The 15,524-nt window shown below is 38.1% G+C and overlaps 1 protein-coding gene across 2 annotated transcripts in view; it reads left to right on the plus strand.

Annotated features, from left to right (window-relative positions):
* rnft2 (ring finger protein, transmembrane 2) overlaps positions 1-15,524 on the plus strand; it is a 64,437-nt gene that overhangs the window by 26,553 nt on the left and 22,360 nt on the right. For both annotated transcript variants that reach the window (XM_043715861.1, XM_043715862.1), the window contains exons 4-6: positions 2,475-2,551; positions 4,382-4,482; positions 13,311-13,464. In XM_043715861.1, coding sequence (XP_043571796.1) covers positions 2,475-2,551; positions 4,382-4,482; positions 13,311-13,464 — 332 coding nt within the window. The remainder of the gene's footprint in view (positions 1-2,474; positions 2,552-4,381; positions 4,483-13,310; positions 13,465-15,524) is intronic.

Raw genomic sequence — 15,524 nt, forward strand, 5'->3', positions numbered from 1 at the left:
GCCTCATCTTCCGGCTAGGAATCCTCCAACCACAAGGGATGAACTCGGGTTTCACCAGTTTCCTCATTTCCCCTCCCCCCCGCCTGTCTCAGTCAAATCCATCAAATTCAGCACCGCCTTCCTAACCTGCAATCTTCTTCCCGACCTCTCCGCCCCCACCCCTGTCTGACCTATCACCCTCACCTTGACCTTTTTCCACCTATCACATTTCCGACGTCCCTCCCCCAAGTCCCTCCTCCCTATCTTTTATCTTGGCCTGCTGGACCAACTTCCCTCATTCCTGAAGAAGGGCTAATGCCCGAAACGTCGATTCTCCTGTTCCCTAGATGCTGCCTGACCTGCTGCGCTTTTCCAGCAACACATTTCCATCTCTGATCTCCAGCATCTGCAGACCTCACTTTCTCCTAGTAGTAACTGCCCATGGAAGTGTTGTGGAATGCTGGCCAAGATAGAAGCCTGGAGAAGCTACCAGCAAGTTGTAGCTGCTAGGTATTCTTTAATGTTAAGATTTGGTATCGTCTCGTTTCTCTCCACTGCTAGGGAAAATAACAATCTGCATGTAAATTAGGGAAACTTAGATAACAATGATGAGATATTAATGCATGCATTTGGTCCCTCAAAACTCACCAAGTAAAATTCTCACCTAGCCATTGAAACTTCATGCACTAAGTCGGACATTTTTGTCACCTGGCATCAAAAATCACATATTTTCCAGTCTCATCATACTTTTCCAGATATCTTACCATTGCCCACATTGTTCAGGGCAAAGGAGAATTCAGCCCTGTATCTCTTGAGCTTTTTAACACAAGCTGAGCATATTCCATCAGCAGGTCAGGTAGCATCTGTGGAGAGAAGTAGAGTTAAGATTTCAAGTCTGCTGAATATGACCTTTTTTTGTTGTTTTGATCTCAGATTTCCAATTTCTGCAATATTTTGCTTTGATATAGTGATATCGTTTTTTTGGCTGTATGCATATATGTTAAGCCCTCAATAAAAGACACCTAAAGAATATATAATTGAATTTTGAATTTAAGCTTGATTCTAAATATTGTGATTGTAGATATCTATATAGTTATTTGTGTGCTATTTTCCAGTTTTAATGTACCTGCATAAAAGTCAAAAGGAGACATTATAACTGTGTAAATGTGACAGTTTCACTAAGACCACTCCAGTGACATGAGGCGTATAGTGAACAGCATTTCTCATTTATACCACTAGAACTTTAGCATAATGTTTCACTCCTGGCTGTAAGCAATTAGCAGTTTAAAAAAAACAAAGACAAGATACATCCAAACAATTTATACTTTTTCTTCTTCCTCTATTCAGCATTCAGCTTATATGAGTTTAAAAGTTACAGTTAAGAAACCAGCAAGGTTAACTATGCTCTCGAAAATGTAGGTATAGTCACAGCATTTAAAAGACATTTGGACAGGTACATGAATAGGAAAGATTTAGAGGGAAATGAGCCAAATGTGGACAAGTGAGATTAGTTCAATTTGAGAAACTTGGTCACCATGGACGTTTTGGATGGAAGGGTCTGTTTCGTGATGTATGACTCTATGTCTTGAAATGTTAAGTTCCTTTCTCCAAGATGTTTTCTGACCTATGAGTATATCCAACATTCCTTGCATTTATATTCAACTGACTGGTGCTAATTTTGTATGTGATTTATTTACACAGGAGCTGTGCCTTTAGATGCTGGCTTTACTTAGATCTTGTTTGTCAAACCTGCATGAATACACAGGACATGTGTTAAAATTGTAGTGATATTACTTGATTTACCAGAGGTCCTGTTCAAATTTAAAAAAAAACTTTTTGTTACTCTAAGTTTGGTTAGTAAAAACAGTAATCATTTGAGGAACTATCGCCTTGAAAACTTGTTATAGCAAGATTGATATCTGTAACTCATCGCAACTATGTTTGGGAGTTTTCCCAATGGTGCTAGTTAGAGATTACCCATAATTATTCAGAACAAGAAAAGAAATGTGATCATCCCAATGTAAAGGAATGAATACAATTTGTCATTCTAAAGATAATGTCAAGTGAGTCACCAGGGGCTGAGTATGTCTCAGAGTGCCTTGAATATAATTGATATCTACTTAATCCCAATACTGTACAAAAATTTGTGCAAACACTAGATCCAGCCATTACTTATTTGTTCAGCTGCCTTGTGAAGTGTGTTGCTCTGAACCATTGATTTTTATCTTGTAAGATCTTTAAATTTATTCTTCAGTCAACATCAGAAAAAAACAGAATATCTGTATGTTATCATATTGTAGTATGGGGTTTTGGTGCATCTATATTGGCTGCCACAGTTACTGTGTTATGACAGTGAATACAATTGACTGTAAACTATCTTGAGACATCCGATGGCTGTGAAAGGGACAATATAAATGTAATTTTTTTTGCAAGAGGTAATCCTCGTGATTCTACATATTATGTGAACAAAAGAAGTGTTTCCTTTCTTAATACAGGTATTGCTGTGTGTATTGGAATGGCAAGTACCTTTGCATACGCAAACTTAACAGTTAAACACCAAGTTTCTTTAAGAGTAAGTATTTTACTTAAGCAATTTTCTGTTATCTTCAACATGTATTGAATTTTTAAAATTTCTCTCTTTTTCATATGTCATATCCTGTTCTGCAGTTGAAGAGCAGAATAATGTGGGTTGATATCATTAATTTTTTCAAGTGCTTACAAAATTTGTGTTTGATGTACTTCAGATCATCGACATCCTTGCCATCACCATGCTTGGTTAATGTTAGTAGAACATCATCGGCATCTGTCTTGAGATTTTAAACCTTAGGATGCCTCATTTATATTCATTATGTGGGTTAGGTTTATTAAAATCATTATAATAATAATAAATATTGGGATGATCTGAATGTCTAATGACTAACCACTGTTTAATGTTGGGAAATAAGTGAATCTCAAAGATAGTATCAGGTTCAACTTCTCTCATTTTCATAATTTAATGCCATTTTGTTTATTTCTAGCCTGTAGCTAAGATTTTATATTTTGTTTTTCTGAGGTTTGCTTTCATGAGTGTTGACTTTTTTAGTAGCTCATCCAAATTGCCATTCTAGTATGAGCTCAGATACTGAGTCCTCACAAGCTGTTCAACTATCAGAGAATGTTACAGCTAAGACCTTCTGTCCTCAATCAACATTAGTGCAAGCAGTTTGCTGTTGGACTTGCTGGATAGCTGTCAGGATTGGGAAACTTGCCTGATTTCTCCTCTCAGTTGTTGCTTCCTCTTGCCATCCTGTCAGAGATCAACTAACTTGGCACAAAAAAATATGTTCCTAATTACACTATTCATTGTTCTGTCCACTGTTCCTGCTTTTGACATTTTCAGGGGTTAAAAATATTGTTTGACAGTGTTATTTTCTATCATTTAGTTGCTGATTTATCAATGAACAACTCTTCAGTGATTCTATCACAGAGTTATATCCTTTAACATTGACATTGTGGCAGAGTGTGATCTGGAACGTGATCCTGGCAGTTGAGATTCCCTTAATATCTTTCCTAGCAAAAATAGCAAAGCACAGTAAAATTGCTTCACATTGTGTTATAAAAACATAACAAATTGCAGTGGAGTAATCTCATCTCTGAAGTTGAGATCACTATTATAAATCATCTGGGCATTTCTTTTTTTTCTTGCCATTTGGACTTCTGAGTGAGCTCACTACCTTGTAATTTTTCTTAAGTAGGTTCCTGTGTATAAAATGGAGAGTGTCATTCAGCGCTCTTGTAACATGTTGCACTCATCATTTCATGTGCTTTCCAATTAATCTAAAGAGCTAACTAATGATGTTGAAGAGATTGCTTGGTGTTTAACTGCTGCTTTTCATTTTGGCCTACTATCTTAAAAGAAGTCTTTTTTTTAAAACCTATAGATTCATTTATTTTTCCTCACTCCTATATTATTGCCTCCAAAGGTCATGAGAATGTGTCCTTGGCTCCTCCTTTCTGCCTTTCAATAATATTTTCAATAGGCATGGGATCAATTCTGCATAATAACAGTTCTACTTACCTGTCCATTGCCTTTTTCAATCCTTCAGCTGTAAGACTGCATTTCAATAGCTAGGTTTGGACAAATTTCTATTTCCTGTAGGTAAATATCAGGAAGCTGAAGTCAATGTCTTTGAGCTGTACTACAAAATCCATATGCTTGCTACTGATTCCATCAGCCCACCTGCTACTGCCTCAATATTTGATATAATTCCATGTTCTGTTGTCGATCTCCCCTGTTTCTCTCCTGCCATATTAGAGGTTACACTATTTTATATGGATAGAAGCTTTACGTATGGAAAATTTCTACATTAATCTTCAAAATTTTTAATGTGATGTTGCTTGGTTGTGTTTTTTTTATGAACAGGAGAAACGATCAGTGCTTGTATGCCTGTGGATATTGGTATTTCTCACTGGGAACACGTTGTTTTTATATTATACTTTTAGTGCCCAGGAGCTCTATAAGAGGTAAGATGTTTGAGTATAGTTGATTGGGTGTTTATAAAATAATATTTTAAAAAATATATTACCTTGCTGCTTATTGGAAATTGAGACTTTTTCAGTTCATCTTTGGAATATATACATCACTAGCAAGTCCAGCATTTATTTCCCATCCCTTGTTCCCCTGAGGACATGATGGTGACTTTGTGTCTTGCAAGGCTATTTTAGAAGACAGTTAAGAGCTAACCATGATGGTTACCTTCCCACACGCTATTAGCCCTAAACTGCTTCTCCAGCTTAAAAAAAAGCTATTGGACTTGGTAGTAACAAAAATATTGAAATTAATCAAAGGTGCTGTTATATTAGCTTTATGATATTTTTTCCAGACACAACCATGAGTAATAATTCATGTTTGTTTACTGTTTATCCATGGCTCAGTTTGAGCATTTGTAATTTATTTGAGATTCAAACCCATATCCTCAGAACATCAGCCTGAGGTCTTGGACAATTAGACCAGATGCAGTACCACTACACTACCACCACCTTTTTAGTTGGGAGGATATAAACTGAGTAGTACAATTTTATAGGGGTTTCAGGACCAGAGAAAGCTTGGTGTATATGTATATAAGCCTGGTAAGCTTGGAGGACAATAAAAACATTTTGGATCCTTTGCTATATAAATGGAGAAATGTGCCTGGATTTTGTGGTCAACAGTAAAATAATTGACCTTGAAAGTTGCCCACAAAGGGAGAACTATCTCAGTGGTTTAAATTTCACCTGTCCTCAATTCACTTTGAACATTGTGCCAGGCTACTACACTATGTGGGATTGAGGTTCATAAGGAGGAGGTGTTAGCAATTCTGCAAAGTGTGAAAATAGGTAAGTCCCCTGTGCTGGATTGGATTTATCCTAGGATTCTCTGGGAAGCTAGGGAAGAGATTGCCGAACTTTTGGCTTTGATCTTTATGTCGTCATTGTCTACAGAAATAGTGCCAGAAGACTAGAGGATAGCAAGTGTTGTCCCCTTGTTCAAGAAGGGGAGTAGAGACAACCCCAGTAATTACAGACCAATGAATCCTACTTCAGTTGTGGGTAAAGTATTGGAAAGGATTATAATAGATAGGATTTATAATCATCTAGAAAGGAATAATTTGATTAGGAATAGTCAACATGGTTTTGTGAAGGGTAGGTCGTGCCTCACAAACTTTATTGAATTCTTTTAGGTGGTGACCAAACAAGTGGGCGAGGGTAAAGCAGTTGATATGGTGTATATAGATTTCAGTAAAGCGTTTGATAAGGTTCTTCATGGTCGGCTATTGCAGAAAATACAGAGGCACGGGATTGAGGATGATTTAGCAGTTTGGATCAGAAATTGGCAAGCTGAAAGATATCAGACAGTGTTGGTTGATGGGAAATGTTCATCCTTGAATTCATTTACTAGTGGTGTACCGCAAGGATCTGTTTTCGGAACCCCGCTGTTTGTTATTTTTATAAATGACCTGGATGAGAGTGTAGAATGATGAGTTAGTAAATTTGTGGGTGACACTAAGGTCGGTGCAGTTGTGGATAGTGCAGAAGGATGTTGCAGGTTACAGAGGAACATAGATAAGCTGTAGGGCTGGGCTGAGAGATGGTAAATAAATATTAATGTGGAAAAGTGTGAGGTGATTCACTTTGGAAGAAGTAACAGAAACACAAGAGTACTGGGCTAGGATTCTTGATAGAGTGGATGAGCAGAGAGATCTTGGTCTCTACGTACATGGATCTCCGAAAGTCGCCATCCAGGTTGACAGGGTTGTTAAGAAAGTGTATGGTGTGTTAGCTTTTTTTGGTAGAAGGATTGAGTTTCAGAGCCATGAGTTATGTTGCAGCTATACCAAAATCTGGTGCAACTGTACTTAGAGTATTGCGGACAATTCTGGTCACTGCATTGTAGGAAGGATGTAGAAACATTGGAAAGGGTGCAGAGAAGATTTACCGGGATTTTGCCTGGTATAGAGGGAAGTTCTTATGAGGAAAGGCTGAGGACATTGAGGCTGTTTTCGTTCGAGAGTAGAAGGCTGAGAGGTGACTTAATAGAGATGTACAAGATGGTCAGAGAATTAGATAGGGTGGACAGTGAGAGCCTTTGTTCTCAGATGGTTATGGCTAGCACGAGGGGACAAAGCTTTAAATTGAAGGGTATTAGGTATAGGACAGATGTTTTTGAAGAAGTAACAAAGAGTATTGATGAGGGCAGAGTGGTGGATGTGATCTGTATGGACTTCAGTAAGGCATTTGTCAAGGTTCCCCAAGGGAGACTGGTTAGCAAGATTAGATCGCATGGAATACAGGCAGAACTAGCCATTTGGATGCAGAACTGGTTCAAAGGTAGAAGACAGGGTGGTGGTGGAAGGTTTTCAGACTGGAGGCCTGTGACCAGTGGAGTGCCACAAGGATCGGTGCTGGATCCATTACTTTTTGTCATTTAGGCTCACATCCAAATCATTTATATAAGAGGTATAGTTAGTAAGTTTGCAGATGACACCAAGTTTGGAGACATAGTGGACAGTGAAGCAGGTTACCGCAGATTACAACAGGATCTTGATCAGCTGGGCCAATAGGCTGAGAAGTGGCAGATGGAGTTTAATTTAGATAAATGCGAAGTGCTATCTTTTGGGAAAGCAAATCTTAGCAGGACTTATACACTTAATGGTAAAGTCCTAGGGAGTGTTGCTGATCAAAGAGACCTTGGAGTGCAGGTTTATAGCTCTTTGAAAGTGGAGTCGCAGGTAGATAGGATAGTGAAGAAGGCGTTTGGTATGTTTTCCTTATTGGCCAGAGTATTGAGTACAGGAGTTGGGAGGTCATATTGCGGCTATACAGGACATTGGTTACGCCACTTGGAATATTGCAGTTTAATGTGGATTAATGTGGATAAATGTATGGTTATCCACTTTGGTGGCAAGAACAGGAAGGCAGATTACTACCTCAATGGAATCAATTTAGGTAAAGGGGCAGTACAGAGAGATCTGGGTGTTCTTGTACACCAGTCAATGAAGGCAAGCATGCCGCTACAGCAGGTAGTGAAGAAGGCTAATAGCATACTAGCCTTCATAACAAGAGGAATTGAGTATAGAAACAAAGAGGTGCTTCTGCAGCTGTACAGAGCCCTGGTGACACCACACCTGGAGTACTGTGTGCAGTTCTGGTCTCCAAATTTGAGGAAAGACATTCTGGCTATTGAGGGAGTGCAGCGTAGGTTCACGAGGTCAATTCCTGGAATGGCGGGACTACCTTACACGGAAAGACTGAAGTGACTGGGCTTGTATACCTTTGAGTTTAGAAGACTGAGAGGGGATCTGATTGAGACATATAAGATTATGAAAGGATTGGACACTCTGGCAGCAGGAAACATGTTTCCGCTGATGGGTGAGTACCAAACCAGAGGACACAGCTTAAAAATACGGGTAGACCATTTAGGACAGAGATGAGGAGAAACTTCTTCACCCAGAGAGTGGTGGCTGTGTAGAATGCTCTGCCCCAGAGGGCAGTGGAGGCCCAGTCTCTGGATTCATTTAAGAAAGAGTTGGATAGAGCTCTCAAGGATAGTGGAATCAAGGGTTATGGAGATAAGGCAAGAAGAGGATACTGATTAGGAATGATAAGCCATGATCATATTGAATGGCGGTGCAGGCTCGAAGGGCAGAATGGCCTACTCCTGCACCTATTGTCTATTGTCTATTGCGTGCAATTCTGGTCTCCTTCCTATCGGAAAGATGTTGTGAAACTTGAAAGTGTTCAGAAAAGATTCACAAGAATGCTGCCAGGGGTGGAGGATTTGAGCTATAGGGAGAGTTTGAATAGGCTAGGGCTGTTTTCCCTGGAGCATCGGAGGCTGAGAGTTGACTTATAGAGGTTTATAAAATCGTGAGGGGCATGGATAGGATAAAAAGACAAAGTTTCTTCCCTGGGTTGGGGGAGTCCAGAACTAGAGGGCAAAGGTTTAAGGTGAGAGAGGAAAGATATAAAAGAGACTTAAGGGGCAACTTTTTCACGCAGAGGGTGGTATGTGTATGGAATGAGCTGCCAGAGGAAGTGGTGGAGGCTGGTACAATTGCAACATCTAGAAGGCATCTGGATGATATATGAATAGGAAGGGTTTGGAGGGATATGGGACAGGTGCTGGCAGATGGGACATGATTGGGTTGGGATATATGGTCAGCATAGACAAGTTGGACCGAAGGGTCTGTTTCTGTGCTGTACATCTCTAGGACTCTGTGACTCTATGTCAGAAGTAGGTTCTTTACTCACAGCGTGCTAAGGGCGTGGAATGCCCTGCCTGCAATAGTAGTAGAATCGCCAATTTTATGGGAATTTAAATGGTCATTGGATAAACCTATGGATGATAATGGAATAGTGTAATTTAAACAGGCTTCAGATTGGTTTCATAAGTCAGCGCAACATCGAGGGCCGAAGGGTCTGTTCTGCGCTGTAATGTTCATTGCTCTAAGTTATGAGGAATACCAGGGTTCTGTGGTGGCGATGTTATCAAATAAGTTATGCAGCCACAGGGCAGTAAGCCAAAATTACCTGTTTTTTTTAATGAAAAAATTTACTGGGAGTAAAATAAAGGGTTGGAACACACTCATGGGATGAGTTTAGAAGCTAAATATATATTTTTTTAGTGGAGAAATTTGACCTTCTACAAATATAAAATTAATTCTTCTATGAAAGTGAGGCTATTCAGCAGTAAATATGAACTCCAAAAAACAGGCACATCATATTCAACAAGGTTTTTCAGTTTTTTGCATTGGGACCAATAGCATAACAAGGCAGGTTTTAGTCAGACTACGTATTTCTACTTGCAGTTTGTTGAAGAGTTCTCCTTAAAGCAGAGAAGGTTAAGGAGTGTTTAATAGACTTGTTCGATTCATGGACAATTTTGACAAAGCAAATCAGGAAAAACTGTTTCACTAGGCAGCAAACATAGATTTGAGATGATTGGCAGATGAAGCAGAGACAACATGGGGGACAAAGATTTCCAGAGCTTGTTATATCCAGGAATAAAATTAAGTACAGTAAGAGCAATTAAATAATTTAGTAATTGTCTTCAAAAAGAAATTTGATCAATAGTTAATATGAAAGAATTGTTAAACTATAAGGAAAGAATAGCGAAATGGGACTAATTGGAATGCTCTTTCAAAGAGCTGACACGAACACAGTGGGAAGAGTGACTGCCTTCTGTACTGTATCATTCCTGTGCTGTTATCATGTGCATTAATGACCAATTTTATTTTCTGCTTTTCATTTTACAAAGCATTTTTACATTTTTTTTGCTATATCTGTTATCCCTAAAAGGCTTTATTCCTTATCAAACCAAAATTGTAGTGTAAGCATGGAATCAGTGCTCAACCTAATTTTGGTGTGAAATAAAATGAAACTCCCTGGAGGAGGAACTCTTACTTCTTTTGCTCCTGTGGGACTCAAAGTTACACAACAATGTTGTATTGTAAGTGCAAATTTAGGGCTCTTATGTAGCTAAGCAGTCTCAATTAAGGTGAGACCATTACAAAAAAAACTTGCCATCATTTGTAATTTATACTTTAATGATTGCTGTTAGAGAAGAAAAGTGTTCGTAGTTGTTAAGGGTGCTTTTTGTTTTAAATGTTTACAACATTTTTGGAGCTTTCTATGTGTTGTTCTGAGCTCTGGATTTCTCATGGTAAATCTAAGCAGCGAATGTTTGCTGCTAGTGTATACAAAGAGGAAAAAAAGCATTTGATACCCTATTATGTATATTCCATGCTTTAATAAGGATAGTGCCAAAGTTGTACAAATTATTTATTTTAAAAATGTTTAAAGTGAGATATATTAGCAGTGTCTACTATTGTAGATGTTACATTTCTGTTGAACCATAAGCAGGTGTTGATTAGAACCCACTGTTTTGCTGCATCCTCATTTTTTTAAAATTATGTTTCCTGCAAATATATATTTTTATTTTGCCCTGCATGGTCTGCAAGGTACCAACTTTTTTCACATTCATTTCTTTATAGGTTTCATTTGTACATTCAGATTTTTGAACTTTAGTTGAGACATCTGTTGTTATGTAATCTCTCATTCAATGTGAGTATTTGATTTTGTTTTCATTATTTGATTTCAAATTGAAATCTTTTGGTTAATTTTGTTGCTTTATATAATATCTGAGGGCACACCTAATATATTTAAAGATTTTGAGCATCCTAATAGTGTAAGAGACCTAACATTTCTCATATCCCACTGCTTTTTGTATAGACTTCAGGTATTGTCTTTGTTTTGTAATTCTAGCTTTAATGCAGAATCATCCAACCCCAAATCCTGCCAAAATGGCAATCTAACTTTTGAAGCCCAGATTACAAAACCTAATTTGCTAATTTTTAAAATTTGTTGCTGTGTTCTATACCTGAACCTTGCAGATTAAAGAGAGCTGTCTTTCATGCCAAACTTCAGGTAGTATCTGTAACAACCACTTGTGGTTTCTAAACTATTTAACAAAAACAAATGCATTGTTATTTCATACATGGAAACATAAGGCCCAGTCAGAAGAGTTGAGCAAAATCATGGTAGAAAAATAGATTTTCAAAATGATTTAATAAATTGAGAATCATGAGGCATTCCAGAGAATTAGGGTTATGTCAACTTGTTACTTTATATATTGTGAAGGGATATGCGGTTTATTTTTCGTTCTTGCATAGTTATTGTAGTGGATGTTCGTGGTTACGAAGAAATTAAAAGCTGGAGAGGTTGCAGAAATACCTTGATGACGAGCACAAACATCCCAAAATTCATTTGTGTCAAAGGGGAAAAAGCTAGTGTATATCTGTAAAGAGTAGAGTAATTGCTTAGCCACACATTGAACAATAAAATCAAAATACAGCAGATGCAAAATAAAATCAGAAAATGCTGGAGAACCTTAGCAGGTCTGACAGAATCTATGTGGAGAGAAATAGAGTTGGAATGATGAACCCCAAAAGAGAATTATATCTAAATAACGAAAGTGCTACCAGTTTTTGAGTTTGGGTCAAAATGAAAAGAAATGAAAGTAAAAATGTTGTGGAGGAGTTGATGTTGGACTGGGGTGGACAAAGTTAAAAATCACGCAACACCAGGTTATAGTCCAATAGGTTTACTTGGAAGCACTAGTTTTCGGAGTGTTGCTCCTTCATCAGGTGGTCGTGAGCATAAGATCATAAGATACAGAGTTTATTGCAAAACATTACAATGTTGTGCAACTGAAATTATATATTAATGCATTGTCTGAGCTGAGATGACATCTTTTGTAATAAAACCTTCAGTTATCTCAAGAAGTGCCTCAAAAGAAGTTCTGGGATTTACGTATTAATGAACCGAAACTTGCAACCCATTCTAAAAGATGAAAGACTTAACAATCCAGGTTTGTTCAATATATCATTTCAGTTGCATGACACTGTAATCTTTTGCTATAAATTCTGTGTCTTATGATCTCATAGTCCACAACCACCTGATGAAGGAGCAGGGCTCCAAAAGCTATTGCTTCCAAATAAACTTGGACTATAACCTGGTGTTGTGTGATTTTTAACTTTGAATGTAGAAAGTCACTTGCAGGAGTAGCTCCCAGACAGTGCATGACGGTAGAATGTGGTATACAGCAAGAGATGATTGGAGCCTTGTGAGAAAGGTGTAGCATAATCATAGATAAATTTAAACCACAGAGACTGGATGAATCATATTGGTAAAAGTTGTCTGGATGAGGAGTTCATGGAATATTTTTAGAAACACTTTCCTGGAGCAGCACAGTCTAGAGCCAGTTAGCAATCAGGCCAAAACAGATCTGATCATATGCAGTGAGCCAAGACTAATTAATGACCTCATCGTGAAGGTACCCCTAGGTATCAATGATTATAACATGATAGAGTTTTACATTCAGTTTGAAGGAGAGATGAATGGATCTAAGACCAACATTTTAAATTTAAATAAGGGTAATTATGGGGGCATGGGTTTCACATTTCCTGACTTTAATGAGTCTAGCACCAAGTGAAAAGAGCTTTTAGCTGTCGTCAAGCAAAGGAAGTAGGCAGTCACGTTAAAAAATACTCCCAGACAACAAATCAGCAAATAAAAGACTGATTGCCCTCTTCTTTTCCCAGATATTGGATAACAAAATAAAGATTGCAACATATATTCTAAGCTGAAATGCCATATACTGTTGTTTAAAAAATGCATTTATTATATTATGCTTGGGAATTTCTATTATAATGGAAAATAGTTGCCAGTGCAGAAATATTAAAATTGTTTCCCAATGCCAGAGAGGTTTCTTAGCAATAGTGATGACTAATATATTGTTAAAAGCTCAGTTGCATCTCATTAACAAGGTGTAATACTTCATGGGTTTTTAGCATGTTACAAACTGTTTTAGTAAAACCATTCCAGTAAAACTTCTTGTCAAACTGTTTTGTGTAATAAGAGAGGTTCTCATCCCTTTAGGGACTTCTAATTTGTCATCTGCAGAGACATCAACTAAATACCCTGCGGAGGAGCAAGGAATCACAGCAATGGCAACTTCTGGAATTCCACATTTAACTGATTGTGTGTAGATTGCAGACTTTTCTATCACTTTCATGGTTGCAATTGCATGAATGCTGACTATTTGCCATCATTAAAACTGCAAGATCTGGCCTTTGTGTTTTCAATACATCAGTCTGTTAGACATATAATACATGGTGTAGTTTTACTTGCTGCTTTGTCTTTATGCTCCCTGCCTTTTTGCTGCTATGTTACCCAGATGATTAAATTCAATAATCATTGCAGTGTATCAGTCAAATATTTTACTTGTACTTTTGTTTATCCTTTTTCCTCAGCTTGATATTTATGAAGACTAGTGTGGAAAGCCAGGATTTCTTTGATTTGCTTTGGATTGCAGGAATTACAGATTTTGTGCTGAAATACATTACAATTGGTTTCAAGTGCTTGATCCTTATTCTGCCTAGAATAATATTAGCTTTCAAGTCAAGGGTAAGTTGGTCGAATGTTCCTGAATTTGTTTCAATGCTACTGATTAATGTTTTAACAGTAGCACTTCCATTAACTCTATAAAGATTGAACACACTTATAGTACAATTGTACATCATTTTCCAAACAGTGATCCAAAGAGGTATGTATTATATTGACTAAGCAGAAGAGCTTGCCACTATTTTCCAATATTATATTAGTGACAGCAGTTAGAACTATTTCATTGGCTGTAAACATCATTGAGATGTTTGTTTGATGTTTATAAACGCAAGTATTGCTGAATAAAGAGGCATGCTGACTCAGAGAAGGCTCCCTCAACAAGTTTCTGGAAATAAGCATAGTCTTGTGAGGAAAGCTTGGTTATCTTACCGAAATATCTAAGATTCTGAGGGGATTCGAGCTAGGGATACAGAAGAATAAGTGTCTTTCATTTAAATTGAAAACTCGGGGAATCTATTTTCTCTCAGAGGATCATTAGCCTGTGGAATTCTCACCAAAGAGCAGTGGAGGCAATGTCATTGAATGTTTTTAATGCTGAGTTAAACAGATTTATGAGTCAAACAGTTGTTGGGGGATTTGAGAGTGTGGTGCTGGAAAAGCACAGCAGGTCAGGCAGCATCCCAGGAGCAGGAGAATCGACGTTTCGGGCATAAACCCTTCATCAGGAATCTGTCAGGGGGAGACAGGAACTTTGATTGTGGTCTCAATTCTGATTAGCCATGAGCTTATCAAATGGCACAGCAGGCTTGAGAAACTGAATGGAAGTCTGTTGCTGCTCTTCGTATATTAACTTCAGAAGAAATCCAACATAGATTTACTAAAATGATAATTTGCAGGTCATGTATGAAGAGAGGCTAAAGAAACAATAGTTTTGTTACTTGGAATGTAGAAGCTTGAATGTGATTTAACTAAAGTTTTTGTCACAGACACAATTAGATTAGATTACTTACAGTGTGGAAACAGGCCCTTCGGCCAACAAGTCCACACCGACCTGCCGAAGCGCAACCCACGCATACCCCTATATTTACCCCTTCACCTAACACTACGGGCAATTTAACATGGCCAATTCACCTGGCCTGCATACCTTTGGACTGTGGGAGGAAACCCATGCAGACACGGGGAGAATGTGCAAACTCCACACAGTCAGTCACCTGAGGTGGGAATTGAACCCGGATCTCTGGCGCTGTGAGGCAGCAGTGCTAACCACCGTGCCGCCCACAATGCATGGATTGTTTTCTTACCACCTGTAATCAGTGTCTTTTTATGGAAAGAGGTGTGTGTTTAGTTGTTCTTGCGGTCTTCCAATTAAATAATTTAGAAGGCAGGCTTTCAAGAGATTAAAAGTAATGCAGGTTTTAATTCTGATACATCTGCCCTGAATTAATGCAATGTCATATCTCAATCTCAAGCGTGTGCACACAATCAAAGCGGTGCTAAAGATTGGGCATTGGTTAATTTGGTCTCTGATGTACAATCTCCAGTCTTCTATGTTATGGGCCTGTGGTTTTTTGAATGGTCTTGATGAGTTAAAGTTGAAATGTAAGTCTTGGAAGAGTTCACAATAGATTATGAGGTCAGTTACTTATTGTCTAGTCTCTGGGAGGTTGGTTCTCAAATGAACATGAATAGGTTAAGGGAGACCTTTTCCAGTTGGAATCTCCCACTTTCAGGGCATTGATGTTAACTACCTTGGTTGCTTGATGCTTTTCAATTAGAACGTGATCTAGCTCTCTGAGCAATTAATGACTAACTGCTAACAGCTCTTTGCTGATTTTTAAAAATATTCAAAATCATGGCAGGCATCCCACCTGGCTTTCCACAAGTTCAAGTCATGACCAAGTCAGATGTTGTGGTCATGTTGATTCCAAGACCTGTGGTAGTATGTGTAGACATTCATTCATGGGGTTTGAAGCACCCTTTCTCTTAATTTTAGAATGACCTACCTTTTGATTGGTTTCCTGGAAGGGCATGGACTATCATCAGTCTATGTGTTCATTTGTTCCCTCTGAGTCAAAGAAGTGGTTCTCATCTACAATACAAGTCAAGTAACCTTGGGAGGATAC

This window comes from Chiloscyllium plagiosum, chromosome 25 (assembly GCF_004010195.1).
Source record: "Chiloscyllium plagiosum isolate BGI_BamShark_2017 chromosome 25, ASM401019v2, whole genome shotgun sequence".
NCBI lineage: Eukaryota > Metazoa > Chordata > Chondrichthyes > Orectolobiformes > Hemiscylliidae > Chiloscyllium > Chiloscyllium plagiosum.